Below are 23497 nucleotides of genomic sequence, written 5' to 3'. Positions count from 1 at the left end.
GGGGGGGGGGTTGGAGGGCGGGGAGGAGAAGCGGCTGGGGGCGGAGATCGCCCCTCCAGAGCTGTTTGTTCCTATTGCTCTGTGTGTGCAGGGGGGGGAGGGTCCTGGCCGGCCGCCTTCCCCTGCTCTCGCTGAGCTCTATGTGAGGGGATCGGGGCGCTGATGTGCCTGGGCAGGGGCGGCGGCGGCGGCGCTGCTGCTGCTGCCGGCGGAGGAGAGGGAGGCTAGCGGGGCTGCGCTCTGTCCGGCGGGCCCGGGGCCGGGGGGATGCAGCGGAGCGTGGGCCGGGGGGGAGAGGATCGGGGAGGGAAAGCCGCCGCCGCCGCCGCCCGGAGAGGCCGAGGAGGAGCGGAGCGGAGCAGCCCTGACATGCCTTTCCCTCAGCCTCCTCTCCAGCGGCCATGTTAGCCCGGAAAGCCTCGGCGAGCGCGGCTGCGGGAGCTGCCTACCCGGCGGGTAAGGAGAAGGCAGGGCGCAGCGCCCGGGAGCGGCCAGCCGGGACACGCGGCCTTTGCTCGGGGGCCGGGGGAAGGGGCTCGGCCCGCTGCCCTCCCGGCCCCAGCGGCGCGGGGCGGGGCGGGGCGGCGGAACAATGATTTGCCCCGGGCCGGGGCACGGAGGGAAGACCGGCCCCGGGCAGTGTTACCCCTTCGCCCAGAGGCTGCCTGTTTCCCCCCCGCCGAAGGGGCGCGGATCCCCAGCCCGTCCCCCCGCAGGCTCGGGATCCCCGGCGGTGGGGAGCGGGGATCTGGAGTAAGGGAAGCGGCGGAAATCGGATTGGCTGCGTGGGGGGTTTCTCGGCCAGACGGCGCGGGCGGCGCCCATCCGGGCTGCGCTGCCCCTTGGCATGTGCCCGGCGGCGGCGGCGGGGTCCATCGCGGCCCGCAGGGCTGCGCTGGGCTGACAAGCTCCGCGCACACGCGGGGCCCGATCCCGGCCCTTCCTGCTCCCTCCGCTGTGCCACGTTTGCGGGCCGCTTCCCAGGGCTTTCTGCGTCGGCAAAACAGAGTCTGGCGGCGGCAGGAGGCTTCCCCTCCTCCCCCCTTCCCCAGCCTGCGTGCTGTCAGCCAGGTCCGCCCCACCGGGCTCCTCTCCTCGCTCACCGTCTGCTCTCCCTTCCTCGGCAGGCAGGGGAGGGGACAGTGGCCGCCAGCTGCAGTCTTCCCCGGGCATCGGAGCCGGGGGATCCCGGACGGGAGCTGGGACCGGCCCGCCATCACCCATCGCCTTGCCGCCGCTTAGGTCCAGCAACACAGCCCACACGGTGAGAGCCGGGAATGGAGGGGGCAGGGGGCAAAGGCCTGGCTTGATCTATTTGCAGCGACCCTGTGCGGGCCATAGGACCCTCCCTATCCTCCCCGTGGTGCCTGGGGCTCTGCAGCGCCCGAGCATGTTCATTCTCCAAATGCAATAACCTCCCACCAGCCGCCTCCCCCTTCGTATTAATAGAAATAAATGTGCTAGGTGCCGTCAGGCTGCCAGTCTGCCCGTCTGCCAGAGAGCTGTGAATGAGGCTAGAAAGGACAGAAGGCGGTAGGATCCCTGTTAATTATCCTGCCTGTTTCGTCATGTCTCATTATTCCTGTTACCAGCCTGGTTTCAACAGGTATTCTGATGGGGCTGGGGAGGGTACTTTTTTGAGTCACTTGAAGTTTGCATGGTTGGGATAGAACCCCTGGCGGCCATGAGTCCTGTGCGAAGGGGGGCAGGCCTCTGGTGTAGGAGGGTTTCCCAGGTGGTTCTCTGTAAAACGAATAATGTATAGACAGGGCTCATTTCATTTGAAAGGGTCTGGTCAAATGTTGCATGACTCGTTTTGAAGCTGGCACCTTGCGTGGATTTGGCATGGAAGGCCTGTGCTGGTACATGGGTTCCCATGAAATGACACTGCTTTGAAAATGAGGTTAGTCACTGTCATTAGAGGATGGCCTTTACTACAGTGGGGAATGAAAGCTGCTCTTTCCTCATTTGTCTGATTAGCTCAGGCTGATAGCTCTTTCCCAGGGTAACAACTATGATTGTATTCAGGGGCAATAGGTGGATGAAAGGCTGACAGTGCTGCTACAGCACAGTGTACCTAAAGAGGCGTGTGCTGCCTGACCTAAAGGGGATTTTTATTTTTCAGGTCTGTGATATCTCACATTATCTTCCAGTCCTAGCTAATCCCATTGGAATGGAAATTCACAAGTGTACCACTATTTATGGATGCAAGAGGGCATCTCTCTCTCCTTAACGTGTGGCTGAGTGGATAGTAGATCTATATGATTATATGTTAGCACTAAATAGCTCATGTTTTTATTTCATAGATTTTAAATGGGTGAAAAATGTATGATTTAAAAAGCATTGCTAGAATATTTTTCTTTGAGCTAATACTTACTTTATTGGATGCTCACATGCTATCATGGTAAACATATGGCAGAGCTTTAAACTGTAATGTGATTATGGGCTGATGGAAGGTGAAACTCTGCATTTGGATATTACTGTTGCACTGACTTTCTATGCTTTTGTGTTAAAAGCATTGGCCATTTACAATAAGAATAGGCTTTTTTAATGAAATAACACATTTAGGGTGCACTGGAAAAGAATGTGATAGTCTACAATTTGTGTCTGCATGCATAAAATCAACATCACTATATACGTAAAATACAGTATGTGTCCACAAATTCAAATGCCAAATTTTGTTCTGAGTTACACATATGTGAATGAGTTGAAGTGCTGACTGAGTTAAAAAGAATTAGAGGCAGTTTTTAAAATTTTCTTTTAAGAACAGAACATAAGACATAATAACAAAAAAACACAAGTAATGATTGTGCAGACTCATGCGTCCATTCTTGTGGCGCTCCCTGGACTTAATTGAGGCTCTGCATGGGCATATAGTGATCCACTTGCATAGTTCTACTTACAGAGTTGGGAGATAGTCTTGACAGTACAGACCCCCAATCTAGTGGGGTGGGTTTTTTTGCTTTTTTTTTAATGCACAAGGGTGGCCAACCACCAATATTGTTAGCTTTCGGGTCCTTTTAACTTCTGATTGTTAGAATCTGTACTTTTGGGATATATGATCTACTGCACACAACATATTTAGCCTTGAATATTGTTTTAGAAATATTGCAGGCTGTCCCTCTAAATTTTGTAGGTTGTTATTTTGTGGTTGGTAGAAGATGCTAACATAACTTTTTATAGTAAGAATCAGATGTGACATTAGAATAGCGGATTGTAACTTTAAAAACCATTTGGATATGTCTGTTACATGATCATTCTAGGAACTGTAGTCCCAGTGACCTCAGTTAACACTGACTGATTAAAATCCCTTTAACTTTATGTCCCACTGCTTCCTCAAATCAGTCATGTCTAAAATGGAACTTCTCATCTTTCTATCTGAACTGTCTTCCCTCCCTCTATCCGTATACTTAAATGGTCCCCATCACCACAGTGTCTGAGTGCCTCCCAAGTAACTAAAAATAAAAATAACAATCTATCCCTTTTGCCTTCCCAGACTGTAGGAGAAATAGCTTGGCTGGTTTACTGGATTTGAGTGTGTTGTGTATATGAAGAATTTATCAAGGGAAAAAATGAGTTTTGCATTTAATTCTGAAAGTGAAGAGGTCCATTGTCATTCTTACCTCTTACAGGAGTGAGTTAAGTAGTCTAGGTCCAACTCCTGTCAAAATTCTGTCTCCCACCTTGTTGGTCAACAATTTAATTGTTGGTGTAGTATAGCTTCATGGGGGATCATGGTCAGAGAGATAGAGGTGTGAAGATGAGGACAGAGGTTGTGTAATCATGGCAATCTGTGTTGCTAACCAGACAGGCTGTTGTGTATGCACCAGGTAGAGGGTTTTTTGTTTGTTTGTTTGTTTTGTTTTTAAAGAGTGTGTGGCTTCCTCCTAATTCTTTCCTTCTCCCTTTCCACTGATACTGCCACTGTCTTTCTGGTCAGTCAGGCTCAAAAACATGGGAGCATCACTAATTCTTCTTTGTCCTTCTCTTCTCCAAAATCTGCCCTTTCCTCTCTATTCCTTACTTTCAAAATCCTTTCTTTCTTGCCTAAACTACTGTAACTTTTTCTCTTCAGTCTCTCATCTCTCCACTGTTGTATCCAATCAACATGCTGCAACAAAGATAATCTTCCTTACCTGCTGCCCTGATCATGTAAATCCCCATCCCTCTGTGAGTCTGTTAGAATTATTATTATTAATATAGAATACTGCCACAATGCCAGTTTCACCATAAATTCCTTTATTCAATCTCACGGCTGAATAGTAGTTCTACAATTGCTCTAAACATATCTAAAAAGCCTAAATTAAATGCAGTTTAATACATCCATACAATAACCAGCATTTATAAGCATTTGATCATAATACTCACAAAAGGGCTAACCCTAGGGGTGCTTGGACCCATGCTGGTCAGCTCCAACTTGATCAGGCTGCTATTATCAATGAACCCTTAAAGAGTTCACCCTCTTATACCCTTTATCAAACAAGGGATGTCATTGTTTCTAACTTAGCTAAAAACCAGGTTTTGGCCAGTTTGGAGTTATTGCTGGTTCAACACACACAATCCTTCCATATTATTTACTATGCCTCATGGAAGGAAGAAAAGGCCCCAGTTATCTTATCAGTTACCTTTCAGGTCCAGTTTTTCCAATTAGGCCATATTCTTTCAAGGCCTTCCTATTACTGCCAACAGACTGAACCTCACATGACCTTATATATATATATATATATATATATATATATACATTTTGAATTAATTCAACTTTTTATGTCTTACAGGGTCCGTCTACCAGCTTCTTATCTCTGCCCTCTGCTCCCATCTACATCTGTGCTTTTATTACTTGTTGCACCCACTCTTGTACGCACCACTCTGCCAGCTTCTCCTGTATTATTGCAATGCTTAGTCTCCTTCTCCCACTGCCTAGGACTGGATTGACCTTCCTCTACAATGCATCAAGCAACTTTGTTCTCCTTCTTCATGACCCTCCCCAAATTTCCCAATTTGTAGTTAGCTTTCCATTACTGACCATCTTGCATCTACACCCTATTCTTTTGCCTCAACTCATAATTCTAACATTTAACTTAAATTACAGTATAACAGAGGTTCCCAAATTGTGGTCCATGAAGAGCTGATTGGTCACATGCTGCTAGTTCTCCTTGTTTTTGGTTGCTAAATCTCATTAAGACAGCTGAAAATACATTACTTTATTACTGTTACTTTTCCATATAATCAGTTACTCTCATTGCCACAATTGCTCACGTTATGTGAATTTGAGTGGAAATGTCTATACAATCATGAATGCGAGGAGAGGCATTCGTAAGACAGTCTCTTTATTAAGATGTGGTCCACGCTATGAAAATTGTGTGTGCTTTAAATATCTGATACTTAGTGCAAGCTCTTCAGGGCAGGGACTTGGTCTTAGATCTGTAAAACACATGATAATAATCAAAATCATTTCAATAATGCTGCTACATTGGTATAATATTGGCTAATAAGGAGATATTTTTAGAAGTTATGAACCACAGAAGCACTTGAATCCATCTATAAAAAAAAGGGCATTCATACATATGCGTGCTTGTGTTGTAAGCCACTAAATAAGCAATGAAGTGTGCTACACATGATACCCATATGTCTCTGGTGTGTTGTGAGCAACAAGGCTGAAAGCCAAGTGCCTTGACCTAGCCTAGAGAGAAGAGTGTGTTGTGTAACAGTCTTTCTAGAAGTATTTTATTGCCTTAACAAAATGTTTTCCCCCACCTATTTTTGTAACATCAGATTGACAAGTCCTGGTTCTACTTGATATCTCTACAATCAGAGCCTTTGTCAGTCCGTCACATTGCTTGTTTAATATGATTCACTTTATCATTTTGGGGTTCTGATGACAACATAAACTGTTGTTTGGGCTTTGGTGGAATTAAGTCATTGTAAATAATTATAGCGCAACTATTTCCTTTGGGTGATTTTATAGGGTACAGCGCCTGAGACCAACTGAGATTAAAAACTGAAGTTGAAAAATAATTTCCTCAGTGTTGACTACATAGAGCACCTTGTTGCTACTGGGAAATGCAATTAACAAGTGAAAATGCCAGGAAGAATTATGGTCTACTCTGGATAAGGCTTACTTGATCCTACAGTGATGGGCAGTATAGAAAATCCTAAAATAGATTTATGTATTGACTGGGTATCGCCCACACATGTACAACTGATTGCTGATCAGTCCCATTTGGTTTTAAAACACTGGACACAATTTATACTATTAAAGTATTTACAGCTAGTATAGTTGTGGTTGTAGAACAGTTTCCCTTGAAACCTCTTGTCCTCACACATTGATACATTTCTGAAACATATATTTATTTTGGACTAAATTTTTCCATGATGGGTCTCTATTTAAGGGGATATGTGGATGTTATGTACCCCATCCTACCCATTTCCATAAAACGAACAAATAAAGTTTTGCAGCAGCCAGTTTAGAATTATGAAATGGTAAAGAGAGAAAACATTTTTACTTTTATTTTTTTCTCTTTTGTAATTTATATTCCCAAATAACTCAAGCAGAGGAATTTTTCAGCTTCAGACATGATATGTAGATAAGTTTTAGTGAACACTGTGTGCTTTGATAAGTGTGAGAAGAAATGATGTATAAAAAAAGTTATGATTTTGAAAATATGGGCAGGAAAACATCCTCTTAAGATGTATATGCTGTGCGGGTATATGCAGATGTATAACTCTCTAGCTGTTTGGTTACAGGAATTTACAAACACATCTGCAGAAGCAGAAGGCGTTTATAAACCTCTCAGGCTTACACTGTCAGATGAAAGGATTGTGAGTTCAACAAGCAGTTCACTGCGGGACTACGAAGCATATAGCCCTTTATAGCGCCACAGGCCCATTAAGCATGGTTCATGGAACTTACAAGCTTCACTGGGGAAGCATGTAAGTTCTACAAGTCTGATCTTGAAAAAAATATCCAACACCTGCTATCCAGAGGACTATACCTGCTAGGCCAGGTGTCGGCAACCTTTCAAAGAAGAAGAGCCAATTTTTTGTTTTTGTCTTTGACCAAAATTTTTCGAGAGCTGCATCACATGCAAAGCTACTTGTAGAGTTAGAATTTATCAACTAAATAATTGAATATATTAAAGTTATTACTAGTCACCAATACTTTTAATGTGACTTCTGCTGTTGGACATCTTTAGAGAGTTGCTCAATGGTCGGTGAATATGCCGTGATTTTCATTTTCAAGCAGGACTCAAGACTAACATCGTGCAGTTGGCTCCTCAGTTTGTTTTTGATGAAATTCATGTTGGAAAACACTTGTTCACAGAAGTACGTTGAACCGAAGATTGAGAGAAGCCCTAATTCGTATTTCTTTAGCTGACTACAGATCAGGTAGACAATTCCAAAAGTTGAATATAATCTGGTCTTGCCGTTTCAGGTTGTCTATTTCAGACCACTTGTGTTGTAGCCCCAGGGTGGATTTCTGCCTTTCCAGATTTTCAAGTTCAGTGATAAGATCTTTCATATTTTAATTCCATAAATCCTTGTCTTGCAAGTCCGCTAATTCAAGTTCAAATTGCGCTCGACTGATTCCCGCAAATGCTGAAAAATTCAATGCAGAAGTGTCAGCTTCAAGTGGTTTCAACAGAAGTGACAAAGTGGCCTTTTCCTTCTGAACTCGTGAAATTGGTCAGCAAATGCAGCCTGCATTTTGATGACTGTTTCTGCAAGGAACCTAACGTCAATGTCACAGTTGTTTGTTTGTTTGTTTGTATTGCTTCAGTGTTGGGAAATGCACGAATATGCCCATCTCAGTGTCCCTTACAAACAAAGACAGCTTTCGTTCAAATGGAAGAACTTCTTCCAAAACCGAAATTGTAGTATTTCCTTTTCCCTGTAGCTTCCTATTCAACACGTTTAAATGAGAAGTTAAATCCACCATGAAATTGAATTTCTGCAGCGAGTGAGGATCCATTAGCACCGCATATTTAAGGCCCGTTTCTTGGAGGAACACCCTAGTTTTCTCCAGACAGGACGCAAACCTCATCAGGACTGCACCTCTGGAAAGCCATCTTACCTTGTTATACATGAGAAGATCAGAATATTGGCTGTTAACTTCTTGAAGAAGCTCGCAAAACTGCCGATGATTGAGAGCGCTTGCCATTATTTTGTTAACAACCTGTTATTTTGTTAATAATCTGCATGATCATTTCCATTACTTTTGAGATTTCCTCTGGAAAGGTTTGTGCACACAGCGCCTCCTGGTGGATTATGCAGTGAAATGAAATTACGTCGTGTTCCATACTTCTTTTAAGTAAAGAAACAAAACCTTTATGCTCTTCATGCTCAGTGCTCCATCTGTATCAATAGCAATTATTCTGTTGATGTCAGTATCTTTTTGTTTCAGACATTCAGTGACAGCAGATGCAATATCTTCGCCCGGGGCGTGTCCTTTGAGTGGCAAAAACGCAATCAGCTCTTCCTGAGGACCTTGATCATTAACGTATCTGCCGAGTAAGGCAACCTGAGTGATGTCATTCACATTGCATGTCTCATTGCAGGCAACAGAAAAACCTGGTGCTGATCTAATGTCACTAACCTGCTGGCTGGTTATGTCTGCGGCCGTCTTAATAGTTCTCTCCTTTCAGTCTTCGTAGATAATGGCATTTCTCTAATTTTTCTTAACTCTTTCACCTTTGTTTTTAAAATCGCCAAAGAGGCGCTCAAATGTTTTAATGAAACATTCGTTCACATATTCTCCACCTGTGAATGGCTTCCCTCGTTTGACAATTTCTTGAGCTGCCACGAAACTAGCAGTTGCGGTTCCACTCAACGCCTTCATCCATTTAGCAAACGTACGTCTTGTTTGCTCTGCTTTGCGTCGGAGTTCCTCTACTGATTTTCTCCTTGCATCTCCAGCTGGCTAGGTTTCAGCAAACGTCCAAGCTTTCTTTTCAAAATGTCTTTCTAGGTTTGATTGCTTATTGTTGGGTAGTTTCTTGTCTCAAACGGGGCACAATGGGAGTCCAGCTGAACTCACTATAAAAGCGTAAGACTCAGTCCAATCATTTTGAAATTCTCACTGTTCTTCTTCTGTCATTCTCTTTGTGGTTGTCATTTGTTTGACTGAAGGTATTTAGCTGATCTATTTTATTTCTGACTTTAAACTTTTTCAAACTGTTGGATGTTGGAACATACTAGTACAGACAGAGCAGGTCCACTTGCTTTTCACAAGAACTTCCATGAGTTTTATTGGTAGACAACAGTTGCCTTGTAATGAGCCATTTGAATATAAACAGGAGGGGGCTCCAGGCTGCAGCAGAGTATTGGGGTGCAGGAGTAGGTGAGGGGTCTGGGAGGGAGTTTGGGTGCAGGGGGGGTTCTGGGCTGGGGCAGGAGGTTGGGGTGCAGGAGGGGGTGTGAGGTGCAGGTTCTGGCTGGGAGGCGCTTACTACAGGCGGCTCCCGGTCGGCAGTGCAGCACGGCTCAGCAGACTGCCTGCCTGCCCTGGCCCCATGCTGCGCCCGAAGTGGCTGGCTGCTGACACGTCTCTGCGTGCCGCTGGTGTGGGGGGAGGTGGCTCCGCACGCTGCCCCCATCCCCAGCACCATCCTCAGAGCTCCCTTTGGCAAACTGCGGGGATGGTGCTTGCAGGCGCGGGCAGTGCATGGAGACCTGCCGTCTCCCTCCCACAACGGGCACGCAGAGACGTGCCAGCAGCCAGCTGCTTCTGGGAGCAGCGTGGGGCCAGGGCAGGCAGGCAGACTACTTAAGCCCTGCTGCACCGCCAGCTGGGAGCTGCCTGTGGTAAGTGCCTCCTGGGCAGAGCCTGCAACTCGCACCCCACAAAAAACAGCTGCCCGCAAGGGGGCAGCCAAAGAACCACATGCAGCTCCAGAGCCACAAGTTGCCTACCCCTGTGCTAGGCAGAGGTTGATGCACAGAGGCAAAACCCCAGGTGAATATTCAACCCCCATCCCTCCAAACTGGTTGGAAGAAGAAGAGTGCTGTGATTCCTATGATATGCTATCCCTGGATCCTGTGTGGGAGAGGGAGGTGCCATCTTTCATATCTGATTAGCAGGGGCCTGATAAATCTGAACCCCGTTTAGGCTGTTGGTTGGGAGAAAGAGCTCTCTCCCACCCCAGAACTACGTGATGCTGTGGGAGTAGGGAAGGGTGTGTCAGCTATTTTTGAGCCCTCTTCCCTTGTAAATAGCTTTCTAGTACTTACTTCTGCTTCTGTACATGCAGTCTCAAGAAGCAGCTGAGTGAAACTGAATGACTGGTCAGCAGCCAGGGAAGTGCTATCTAGAATCCAGTGAGAAGCAGTAAAAAAACTGAGCAGTCTTGTTAGTTTCATTCTTCTGCTTAGAAAACCTGTGTGCAGCAAGAGAAACACTGAAACTGTCTAAAGGCTCAGGAAGGCAGAACTATATTTAATATTTGGAAAGCTTATCTGAAAGCTTTATTAGGAAACAATTCCTACTCGCTACTGGTGGTGAGTGGATAAATGGATTTGTTTTTTAACTCCTGATACAAGACAAATAGCTACAGTTCAAGCAATGTACATCCTCTAGTGAAACCTACAGTACTTGTAAAATGAAGAAGCCGAATAGTCCTTAAAACCAGGCGAATCAAATGAAAAAATAAAATGAATTCAAAGGTTTAGATTGTGGCATTGAGCACTTAAAGAATTGCCAGAGAGATGGTTTCTTCCTCAACACCATCTCAGTCTCACTGCTCATAAGAAGTATTTTCTACTCGTGTCTTAAGTATGTTCTAGTTTTGTTGTTACTGTGCATCATAATATGTGGTTGGATTAATGTTGTAGAAGAAACCTTAACTTCTCCGATTTCTTGGCTTTAGTGTTTGTAACCTGCACTTTGCCCTAACGCCACTTTTTTATGTGTTTCTTATTTACACAATCTTTTAATTCTGCTTATACTGAACCCTTCCCCGTAGCCCTTTCCCAAAACCAAAAAACCCTCGAAGTAATTTCGTGCTTGTGAAATATGCCTTCCTGACAGCTATGTGGACTGAAGTCCTGTCTTTACCCACCAAAGAAATATAGCATGCTCAGGAGCAGAGCAACTTTCCAGACCCTACCACACCAATATTCTTCATACTTAACCTGGAGGAATTGTCCGGAGGGGTCACAGGGCAGTTAAGTCTTCTTGGTGGTTTAATTCATGGTGTTTCTGAGAATTTAAGCAGTTAGTTCAATATTCTGTCTCTCTCCACTATGCTTGACTGATACAAGCTCCTTTGCTCTGAACGCCAGTATGTTGTAAAACTTCATTTAAGATCAGTCAGATTTGATTGTCCGGGCCCAAATGGCTTTGCAAATAAACATATGCAGTCATGTTACAATCTTGAAATAAAATAGACCTGTTATTAGAGCTGAGTCAAGATGTATGTAGAAAAACAATAAACTCAGCAGAAAGAATCACCAAGAATTCTAGAGGGTTTCCATATTATGAAAACTAAAGATGTGCAAACTGAAAGAATATCATCAAAACCTCAAGCTTTCATCCAGGTTGTCTGCTTTTCAGGAAACAAATGATTTTACAAAGAAATGTCTGTCATATTAGAGTAAAACCCTTGATAAAACAATGTAATCTGCTAACGGTGCACTACACGGGGGATTTTCTCCTGGGGAAGCCCTTTCCTCCGCAGTTAAAACATTGCTTGATCTCAGAGTGTACTCTTATCATTTCTGAATTTCATTTTGACATTAGTGCACTTTTGGTTACTGATTTGGCATACATTTTGAGGCCGGTAAGTCAGGTGGTGAGATGGCAGGAGAAATCTTCACACATTTGTGTAAGACCAAGCTGAAAGAATGACAAGTTATTTGTATTACAGTAAAACTTAGAGACCTCAACCAAGAGTGGTGTTCCATTTTGTCCATTGGTGCACCATACAGACACATAGAGAAAGCCCATGCTCTGAGTAGCTTACACTCTAAATAGACAGGTTTCAGAGTACCAGCTGTGTTAGTCTGTTTCTGCAAAAAGAAAAGGAGTACTTGTGGCACCTTAGAGAATAGTAAATTAATTTGAGCATAAGCTTTCGTGAGCTACAGCTCACTTCTTCAGATGCATGCCTTGGAATATACAGTGGGGAGATTTATATACATAGAGAACATGAAACAGTGGGTGTTACCATATGTACTCTAACAAGAGTGATCAGGTCAGGTGAGCTATTACCAGCAGGAGAGCGGGGGGAGGGGGAGAAACCTTTTGTAGTGATAATTAAGGTGGGCCATTTCCAGCAGTTGACAAGAACCTCTGAGGAACAGTGGGGCAGGTGGGGGGAGGATAAACTTGGGAAAATAGTTTTACTTTGTGTAATGACCCATCCACTCCCAGCATTTGCTCAAGAAACTCCCTGAAAAAGCACAAGAACAAATCCGCACAGACACACCCCTGGAACTGCAACCAGGGTATTCTGTCTGCTATCCAAGATCCATAAACCTGGAAATCCTGGACACCTCATCATCTCAGGCATTGGCACCCTGACAGCAGGATTGTCTGGCTATGTCGACTCACTCCTCAGGCCCTACGCTACCAGCACTCCCAGCTATCTTCGAGACACCACTGACTTCCTGAGGAAACTACAATCCATCGGTGATCTTCCTGAAAACACCATCCTGGCCACTGTGGATGTAGAAGCCCTCTACACCAACATTCCACACAAAGATGGACTACAAGCCGTCAAGAACACTATCCCCGATAATGTCACAGCAAACCTGGTGACTGAACATTGTGACTTTGTCCTCACCCATAACTATTTCACATTTGGGGACAATGTATACCTTCAAATCAGCGGCACTGCTATGGGTACCCGCATTGTCCCACAGGATGCCAACATTTTTATGACTGACTTAGAACAACGCTTCCTCAGCTCTCGTCTCCTAATGCCCCTACTCTATTTGTGCTACATTGATGACCTCTTCATCATCTGGACCCATGGAAAAGAAGCCCTTCAGGAATTCCACCCTGATTTCAACAATTTCCATCCCACCATCAACCTCAGCCTGGACCAGTCCACACAAGAGATCCATTTCCTGGACACTACGGTGCTAATAAGTGACGGTCACATAAACACCACTCTATACCGGAAACCCACTGACCGCTATACCTACCTACATGCCTCCAGCTTTCATGCAGACCACGCCACACGATCCATTGTCTACAGCCAAACTCTACGATACAACCACATTTGCTCCAACCCCTCAGACAGAGACAAACACCTACAAAATCTCTATCAAGCATTCTTACAACTACAGTACCCACCTGCTGAAGTGAAGAAACAGATTGACAGAGCCAGAATTGTACCCAGAAGTCACCTACTACAGGACAGGCCCAACAAAGAAAATAACAGAACGCCACTAGCCATCACCTTCAGCTTCACCATCACCTTCAACTAAAACCTCTCCAATGCATCATCAAGGATCTACAACCTATCCTGAAGGACAACCCATCACTCTCACAGATCTTGGGAGACAAGCCAGTCCTTGCTTACAGACAGCCCCCCAACCTGAAGCAAATACTCACCAGCAACCACACAACAAAAACACTAACCCAGGAACCTATCCTTGCAACAAAGCCCATTGCTAACTGTGTCCACATATCTATTCAGGGGACCTCATCATAGGGCCTAATCACATCAGCCACACTATCAGAGGCTCGTTCACCTGCACATCTACCAATGTGATATATGCCATCATGTGCCAGCAATGCCCCTCTGCCATGTGCATTGGCCACACTGGACAGTCTCTACATAAAAGAATAAATGGACACAAATCAGACGTCAAGAATGATAACATTCAAAAACCAGTCGGAGAACACTTCAATCTCTTTGGTCACTTGATTACAGACCTAAAAGTGACAATTCTTTAACAAAAAAACTTCAGAAACAGACTCCAACGAGAGACTGCTGAATTGGAATTAATTTGCAAACTGGCTACAATTAACTTAGGCTTGAATAAAGACTGGGAGTGGATGGGTCATTACACAAAGTAAAACTATTTTCTCATGTTTATTCCCCCTCCCCCCCACACACTCTGTTCCTCAGACATTCTTGTCAACTGCTGGAAATGGCCCACCTTGATTATCACTACAAAAGGTCCCCCCCCCCACACCTGCTCTCCTGCTAGTAATAGCTCACCTTACCTGATCACTCTTGTTACAGTGTGTATGGTAACACCTATTGTTTCATGTTCTCTGTGTATATATATCTCCCCACTGTATTTTTCACTGCATGCATCCGATGAAGTGAGCTGTAAGCTCTCGATAGCTTATGCTCAAATAAATTTGTTAGTCTCTAAGGTGCCACAGGTACTCCTTTTCTTTTTACTCTAAATAGACAAGCAGTCAAAGAGTGGAAGAAAGGAAGTATTTCCTTCCTATTTTACAGATATGGAATTGAGGGGTCAAAGAGATTAAAGGAAATCTGTGGTAGAGCTGGGAGATCTCCAAAGTCCCAGCCCAGTTCTTTATCTGCAAAACCATCTTGCCTCTCTGTTCTACCTTTTAGTGTCTGTCACTGGTAAAAACTGAAAGTTTGTTATTGACAAGATTTTATCAAGACATTCATCCAATAATCTTTGTCCAGTATGTTAATGGAAAACTAACCAAAGACAATGCCTTTATTTTGCTTATGTCCCACATGAGTAATATCACAGAGGTAGTCTGGCATTCTGGTTTCAATAATATTTTTGAAATTAATCCGTGAGTGTCATTCACAGCCCATGTCTTGATACTGAAGTTGTGAAATTGACTTCAAAGATTGATATGGTTGTGTTAATGACTTAGAACCCGTATTTGTTAAATGAATCTTAAACACTTAGGGTTGCATAGCATTAGCTTCACTATTTTATCCTTGCAAGTTTTTCCAAGAAATTAATATAGAAAAATCAGACCCCACGTCATTATAACTGATATATCCAAGTTCATTACAGGCAGGAATGAAGAAGATGCATTTAGATTCTTAAGGCCTGTTTGTCAGAAATACTGAGTATCCACAACTTCACTTGAAGTCACTGGGAGTTGTGGGCTCTGAGACCACTCAAAAATCAGGTCCTTAGACCCAAGCTTATCCCATCAGTACATTGACTACATTTTTGTTACTGTAATTTGAATTAATTAATTACATTAAAACTTAGTTTTGTTACCCTTTTACTCTAAGACTCAAATTTATTCTTCCATTGACTTCAAATGAATTACACTAAGGATGAATTTGAGTTGTAAAGTTACAGAAAGTTATTTTTTATTTTAATTTACAGCTTGAAATTAATGTATTTATGGATTGTTTAAGGCCCTTTTTACGAGAGAGAATGTCCTCCGCATAAAGCAAATGAGAAATTACGAAGATATCTGTGTTAGGAACAAGGGTTTGCTTATATATTTCTTGTTTCTCATTACAAATAGCTGTTACGTAAATAGTTGCTTTTCGCAACTCTGATCACATATTTTATTGTTTGAAAATGCTTGAGATTCATGCTTAATCCATCATACAAACTATACAAAAACAAAACATAATTTCTAAATCCAGTCCTAATTTTTTTTAATTACAGAGAGCGGAAAATAGATTTTGATTGTACGCCCTTTGAGGCATGGATTTTTTTTTTTTATGGTTTAGTGTTTGTCCAGTGTCCAGCAATCAATCTTGAGAGGTGCTATAGTAATAGAAATACAGTACCCAGTTTGGCAAACTGCTTAAGCATGTGCTTTAAGTCCTACTGATGTAAATGCATTGCTGAATTGTAACTATAGAGTCTATAAATGTTAAACTTGGTCTCTTGCACTTTCGTAACATCCAGATTTTTTTTTCTTTTGAAATGTCAAAACTCATTCCCTTCCATTTAAAATTGTATATGACAGCCTTTGTCCCACAGCAAATTTTGGAAGGAGTTAAAATCCTGATTTGTAAGAATTTGTGGAGTTGGGGGAACTAAAGGTGCCTTATCAATAGAAGTTCCTGCCGGTGATGTGAATCTCAAGCATAACTGAAACTGCTACTTTGTATTCTCTAGAGTCAAGTTTAATTTCCCTCCAGCATATTTTTTGATATTACTGGGCTGTTGCCTTACAGATTCTCTGGAGAAATTATTAAGTCCATGATATTACCATACCCTTATTTGCCTTGCTGCAGACCTCTTATTTAAATGGTCATGACAGTGAGGAAAGTCTAGAAGTATAAGAGATGCTAAGATCTTTAAAATGGGACCAGTAACAAAAGATATCCTGGGATATTGGTCATATGTTTAACCTAGCTGTAAGCAGCTTTAGAAAAATGATTAATTGAAGTAAATTGGGCCTGGTGGGGGGACAGAAGAAGTAATTTTGAAACATTAAAAAATGTGTAGAACTGAATGTTCTAATTGGAAAAATATTATTTTGAATTTTAGGTTGGAGGCAATAAGCACACAATGAATGAGCACCTGCACGTTGGTAGCCACGGACAGATTCAGGTTCAACAGCTGTTTGAAGATAATAGCAACAAGAGGACAGTTCTAACAACACAACCAAATGGGCTTGCAGCAGTAAGCAAATCTGGATTGTCAGTGGTGCCGGACAGACAGATAGACAGTGCTCATAGACGACAGGGGAGCTCCAGTTCTTTAAAATCGACAGATGGGACAGGGAAGGTGAAAGCCACCTTTATGATACCAGAGCAAGCAATGAAGCAATACATGCAAAAACTAACAACCTTTGAGCATCATGAAATTTTCAGTTACCCTGAAATATACTTTTTGGGTCCAAATGCAAAGAAGCGGCCAGGTGTGATTCAAGGTCCAAACAATAGTGGTTATGATGATGACCAGGGGTCTTACGTGCAAGTACCCCATGATCATATTGCATACAGGTATGAGGTCCTGAAAGTAATAGGGAAAGGAAGTTTTGGGCAAGTTGTGAAGGCTTATGATCACAAGACCCATCAACATGTGGCGTTAAAAATGGTGAGAAATGAAAAACGTTTCCACCGCCAAGCTGCAGAAGAAATTAGAATTCTGGAGCATCTAAGGAAACAGGATAAGGATAACAACATGAATGTTATTCACATGCTGGAAAACTTTATATTCCGCAGCCATATCTGCATGACATTTGAGTTGCTGAGCATGAACCTTTACGAGCTAATAAAGAAAAACAAATTTCAGGGCTTCAGCCTGCCATTAGTCCGCAAGTTTGCCCACTCAATTTTACAGTGCTTAGATGCTTTGCACAAGAATAGAATCATTCACTGTGACCTTAAACCAGAGAACATTCTGTTGAAGCAACAGGGTAGAAGTGGTATTAAAGTTATTGATTTTGGCTCTAGTTGTTATGAGCATCAACGTGTCTATACTTACATTCAGTCACGTTTCTACCGTGCTCCGGAAGTGATCCTGGGTGCTCGTTATGGGATGCCTATCGATATGTGGAGCTTGGGCTGCATTCTAGCAGAGCTTTTAACCGGTTACCCGCTCTTACCTGGAGAAGATGAAGGGGACCAACTGGCTTGTATGATAGAGCTACTGGGCATGCCGTCCCAAAAACTACTGGATTCATCCAAACGAGCCAAAAATTTTGTGAGCTCTAAAGGTTATCCCCGTTATTGTACCATTACCACATTGTCTGATGGTTCTATAATACTCAATGGTGGCCGCTCCCGAAGGGGAAAATTGCGTGGCCCACCGGAGAGCCGAGAGTGGGGGAACGCATTAAAGGGATGTGATGATCCCCTCTTCCTTGACTTCTTAAAACAGTGTTTAGAATGGGATCCTGCTATACGCATGACACCCAGCCAGGCTTTACGGCATCCCTGGCTTAGGAGACGTTTGCCAAAGCCTCCAACTGGAGAGAAGGCATCGGCAAAACGAATAACAGAAAGCACTGGTGCTATAACGTCAATTTCCAAGTTACCTCCAACATCAAGCTCGGCTTCAAAACTTAGGACTAATTTGGCACAGATGACAGATGCCAATGGGAATATTCAGCAGAGAACAGTGTTGCCAAAACTCGTTAGCTGAGTTTGAATAACCCAATGCTGGTCATACGAGAAATGCTACATTGCTGAGCCTTATTCGTATGAAAAAGTAGCTCAGATTTTTATTTGCTCAATAACTTTATTCATTTGTATCTTTTCAGCACTCATTTTAAATGTAAGAAATTTTGATTTTGTTTTTATAAAAATATGGGGACAATGCTTTAAGTTTTTATACTTATTTTTAAAAGTGTTTGTTTTCTAAAGTACAATTAGCCTTACTGTAATTAGTGTGGTACAGTAATAAACATCAGTGGCAGGCCACTGGTTACAACATGACTGTCATGCATTACAGCTTAGTGTCAAAGGTGTTAACCATTTTTTTCCACATGGTTCATGTTAGTTTTCTCGTGGACAGAGGTGAAAGTGGGCTGGTACCGGCAGCAGTGCTTTAAGGACTGTCCTTAAAGTCACTTCCCCGTTTTCCCCGCCCCCCCCCCCCGGGGCTGCCAGTGTGGGGGGGATGGGGCAGCTGCCCCAGGGCCCAGAGATTTAAAAGAGCCCGGGGCTCCTAGCTGCTGCTACTGCAGCATCGGCTGGTGCCCCGGGCCCTTTCAGTTGCCACCGGAGCCCTGGGTGGTGCAGGCCAGGCAGCGTGGAATGGCTGGCTGGGGGAGGCTGACCCCCCACCCCCACCCCTTCCACCCAAGGCCCCGCCCCTTCCCGGGGCCCATACTGGTAAGTCTTTTATCTTACTTTCACCCCTGCCCTTGGGGTAAATTTGCAATACTCTTCCTTCTCTGAATTCATTTACAGATATAAGTCCTGATCCTACAAACACTTACACAAGTGCTTAATTTGATGCCGGTGAGTCTAGTCACATGAGTACAGTCAAGCACCTGTGGAATGGGGGCCATAGCATGTTTTCATTTTCCATATAGTAGCTTGGAAGAAATGATATTTTGTAACAATGATATAGCTACATCCTATAGATTTTTTTGAAAAGAAAAAACAACATTAATGATTAAAATAAATGTTCAAATGTAAGCCAAAAAAAAAGAGAAGAAGCTGTGTCCAGCACTAAAATTACCCAAGTGGCATTCATATTATGTAAAAAAGAGAAAGATGAACAGACAGTGGGAGAATAAATGAAGGTGGGAATATGTGTTAATGTGACAAATGAGCTACTTTCTACAGATGAAGTTATATAAAGCAAAATGTTTTGCACATAACTTTAGGTGTACAACCTATATTCATGTTTGGTTTCCTTTTTTTCTCCTGTTTTCTTCTCTCTCTGCTTAAGTACAGCTAGGCCTCACTACATCATACATTCAGAGCTGTTTGCTCTGTCATTTTCATACTGTATCTTCCAGACTGTTAATGCAACACAAATTTCACAGATTTTTTTTTCCAGATAATCTATTTGATGGATTATGAATTCTTTGGCACATTTTAACTTCAGATCAAATCAGTGTACAAGGGCAAATGTTGTTTTGCTCCTTCAAGTTAACTATTCATTTTTAGAAAACAAGACACTAGACAAGAAAGTCACTAACCTAAAGATAGTTAATTCTGAGCATCTGCAAGTGTTAATTGTTTCCTCAGTGGAATGATTGGAAGACATAAAGTTAATCAGTGAAATAAACTGATGCACTACATCTCTAGGGGACAAAACATTAAGGAAAAGATAAGTGGTTTGAATTAATCTTTAGCATGGTAGCTGAAGAAAACTTTGAAGGAGTGGTAGAGATTTAAGTAGATTTGTATTTGTGTGTTTTTTTTTTTAAACTGAACTCAGAGAAGGAAGATGGTCTTTTTCAAGGAGTGATCTCTAGAGTTAGGATGAGAATGGTCACACATGTAATATGTTTTCACTAGTAACAGTTTGTTAAAATCAGTATTATATCTCAAGCAATGATCGTGATCTACCTTGGATGTTTGAAGTACATGAAAAGGAAATTTTGAAGAAAGTAGAACATAATCTAGAAGGATTTGCGAATGTCAGAACAAGAGAAGTTTGGGTGGGTTGAATAAAACTTCAATAACTTTATTATAAACAATGTTTATATGCACAGATTGCATTAAATTACTTGTAAAAGTTGTTAAAAATACTTAAAGCATGGTCCCCAGAGAGGCCAAGAAAGTTTCCGGTTAAGTTCTCATTCATATTCATTCAGATTTTTCATTTGAAAAGAAAGCAACATAAGTTTTATTTAACTGAAGACTCTGGGGGCGGGGTATGGAAAAGAAATGACACTACTCTCAGGAAACATATAATACAACTATTTGCCAAAAAGTCAGTACACAAAGAAATCCTGAAAATTAATTTCTGATAAAGGATGGTGTTTATTGATGATTGATAACATTAAACATTCAAACACTGATAAACTAATTTTTCTTACTATATTTTTTAAATTATAGTTTCCTGCCTCTAGTCAAATTTTAAATTATTTAGAAAGTGTTAAATGTAAACAATTTTATACAATATGTGGAAGTGCAATATATAAACATGTATGGAATCATATTCAAAAATGAAATATAATACAAATAGGGTAACAGTGGCTTCTGGAATCTAAATATCTGGTGATTGACAATTGGTAATTTCTAGGTTTGGAAAAACATTTATTTACATGTAAAATAAACCAGTTAAGCTCCTACCCTCCAGCTGTTTAGGAAATCAGCAAGGGATAAATCAGGAATTCCATTCTGTTAGAAAAAATGATTCCCCCCCCCCGCCCCGTATGTTTTCTAAATTAAACATTGGAACCTGTACCTGCCTTTAATGTAAATTTAAGGTGAAAATATACATAATGTTCATGGGTCATTAGTAGACTAAAACCACTACATTTTCTTTTTCATGTAACCAGTTTTTTAAATACCAATAATGCATTTGTGATGGACTTTATTCATAAATGCTACCGGAAACTTTTAAGCCAAAATATAGTGTGCGGAGCTATTTTTAACCCAAATACAGTAAACTTCTTTTCCATTTAAAAGAGCAGCTATATTATGGATTTTAGTGATATAGCTCTTGTTATTGTAGCTTATTTATAAATGTAAAAAGAAGGGGGGGGAAGAAACTGATATTGCCTCTTGCTTTGATGTGATTTAATGATAAGGGCTCTGATAATTAGGCTGATAGAAGTGGCTTGGAAACAGTGCTTAGTCTCACATGTTACCATTGTCTAGAGATGTCTGAGCTATTTTCAGATTTAGTAATAGCACAGTGTTGTCTTGTCTTTGGTTGCAGTCTCATTGGGCTCAGTTTCTTGCACCACTGGAGTGTTCATTACCACTTAAGTGTATTGGAACAACAGAGTGATGCAAGACGTGTAGATTAACAACAGAGGATAGATTGTGCTCTTGGTGTTAACAATGTGCCTTTTGTTATAAATGCCATTTTGTAGGGCAGACATCTTGGCCTGTTTAACCCTTTGAATACTAGATAATAAGGATGAAATCTATTTTTAAATGCTAGATCTATCTTAAAACATCCTGTACGTTTTCAAAGCCTTAATAGAAAACATAAGGCAATCACACTATGTCAGATAAAACATTCTGTTATTGTAGTAACTTCTATGTTGCTTAAGGGGTTAAAGATGGCACTTCATGGTTAGTTGTATCTTAACATCAGACTGATTTTTTTAATATGTTTTTGTTATGGTAACACTAGTGGAAATCAACTGTATTTGTAAAAATTTACCTCAAACTGCTTAATTTTATAGTGTGATTTAATCCCAGGGCATTTGGTATGAACCAAAGTGCATTCCTTTTATATGTGCCTGGCTCTAATAAAGATGGCCAGGGATTTTTACAATTTGGGTGCAAGGCACTTAAGCCACTTTTAACTTGGTGGGTGGTTTGGAGCGATAAAGGACTCCATAAGAATGTTAAAACACTTTAGACATAAGTAGCATTGGGCTATATTTGAATCTTTAGGAAAGTGTGTGTATTATTTGATGCTCTCCATTTTTATAACACCTTTTTGTCCCCATCAAGAATATTTCTGGTAAGTAGGAGACTTTTTTTTTTTTTTTAAATTCTTGCTGTCAGTAAAGATTTTAATATTGCCCAACTTGATGCTGCGGTAGCATTTAAATAAAAAAAAGCATTTGTGAATTATTGTTTGTAGGGGCTTGTACATCTCTGCTACAAATTGTAATTACTCAGCTCAACTGCTACAATTACGTCTAAGCAGTAGCTTGGGTTTGTATTGAGCAACGACTTAGACACGTGACTGTAATATGCTGCAACTGTGTGTACTGAAAACGTGAAAAATGATTGAATGTGGACTGTGTATATATGTTTGTATAATTTTCTGTGAGATGCTGCTGTCGCCACTTAACATGAAATATGTTGTAGTGGATTTTAATCCTAGTGGCCAGTTTTATGATACTGTATGTATTGTACAGCTGATGACAGGAGTAAGACTGTTTTAGTGCATATTTGTTACAGTTTATTGTTGTGGCCAGAGATCATTTCAGAATAAAACTTTATGTCCTACTTTTCCTCTTTCTACTGCAGTTTGGGTTTTCTCTGACCGTATGGAGCCCTTGGAATGCTGGCATTTCCTAGACAAATAAAGGCCTCTTCCTGTGCCCATTGAAGTCAATGGCAAAGTGCCCTTTGTCTTCAGCAGTGCAGTACGAGGCCCTAAGGCTAAGATCCTCAAAGGTATTTAGGTCCCTAACTCTCATTGATTGAGTTAGGCACCTTAATACCTTTGAGGATCTGGGCCTAAATGGTTAGCGGGACCTTTATACAGTATCGACACATTAATGGATCCTGATTTTTGTTGTTGTTTGTCCAAAGGCAGCTTTTGGCTTGAAATTTCTAATGTTCATCTCAGGAGCTGGAGTATAATGTTTAAAATGATTTTGAAAGTCAAGTTGTTGCCACGCACCAAAGAAAATATGCCTTTGATGAAAGTTTTGTCTGTATAAAGAAGGCAGGACTTGGTCTTTAGTTGCTTTTAAAAACTATTTAAAAATAATTTTAAGTGTCTTCTGTGGTTGTTGTAAGACTTTTATGAAAACAAAAATTTGTTTTTTCTTTACTTCAAAACTTCCAGTAAAAAATAAATGTCAGACTCAGTTACAGCATTGGTCAACATGACAACAAACAGATACTGGAGACTGTACGAATGTATTTGTCAGATTTTGCAGAGAGACCGTTGTATTCCTCAGTGCTAAATATGTGTTTTGGGCCAAATTCTGCTCTTAGTTAAATTGGTGTGAATCAAGAATAACTTTATTCTTCAATGCCAGATTATATGGGTCCCCAATTACAGTTAATGGGCCAAATTCTCTTCTCAGTTACACCAGTGTATATCCACGGTAACTTCATTGAAGAAAGAACAGGAGTGGGCTATTGGCGATGAAAGCTTATGCTCAAACGCATTTGTTAGTCTCTAAGGTGCCACAAGTACTGCTGTTCTTTTTGCAGATACAGACTAACAAGGCTGCTACTCTGAAACCTGTCACTATACAATTCATTGAAGAAAGACACTGGTATAACTGAGAATAAACTGA

General features: G+C 41.8%; 1 protein-coding gene across 2 annotated transcripts; it reads left to right on the top strand.

The window, feature by feature from the left end:
• The first annotated feature begins 283 nt into the window (after nt 1-283).
• On the top strand, nt 284-22846 carry DYRK2 (dual specificity tyrosine phosphorylation regulated kinase 2). Of its 2 annotated transcripts, none has more exons than XM_084609857.1 (3): nt 284-456; nt 1128-1264; nt 16411-22844. In XM_084609857.1, the coding sequence occupies exons 1-3, from the start codon at nt 402-404 to the stop codon at nt 18010-18012; spliced, it is 1794 nt and encodes a 597-aa protein (XP_084465983.1). In that variant the 5' UTR covers nt 284-401; the 3' UTR covers nt 18013-22844. The 2 variants fall into 2 exon arrangements, with proteins under 2 accessions (XP_084465983.1, XP_084465984.1); XM_084609858.1 differs by lacking the exon at nt 284-456 and adding an exon at nt 8402-8508 and having other exon boundaries at nt 1152-1264; nt 16411-22846.
• Nucleotides 22847-23497: the final 651 nt, after the last annotated feature.

Source organism: Lepidochelys olivacea (genome assembly GCF_965140295.1).
Source record: "Lepidochelys olivacea isolate rLepOli2 genome assembly, chromosome: 1".
Taxonomy (NCBI): domain Eukaryota; kingdom Metazoa; phylum Chordata; order Testudines; family Cheloniidae; genus Lepidochelys; species Lepidochelys olivacea.
Note: the sequence above shows the minus strand (reverse complement) of the source record. Positions and strands in the feature narration are given on the sequence as shown.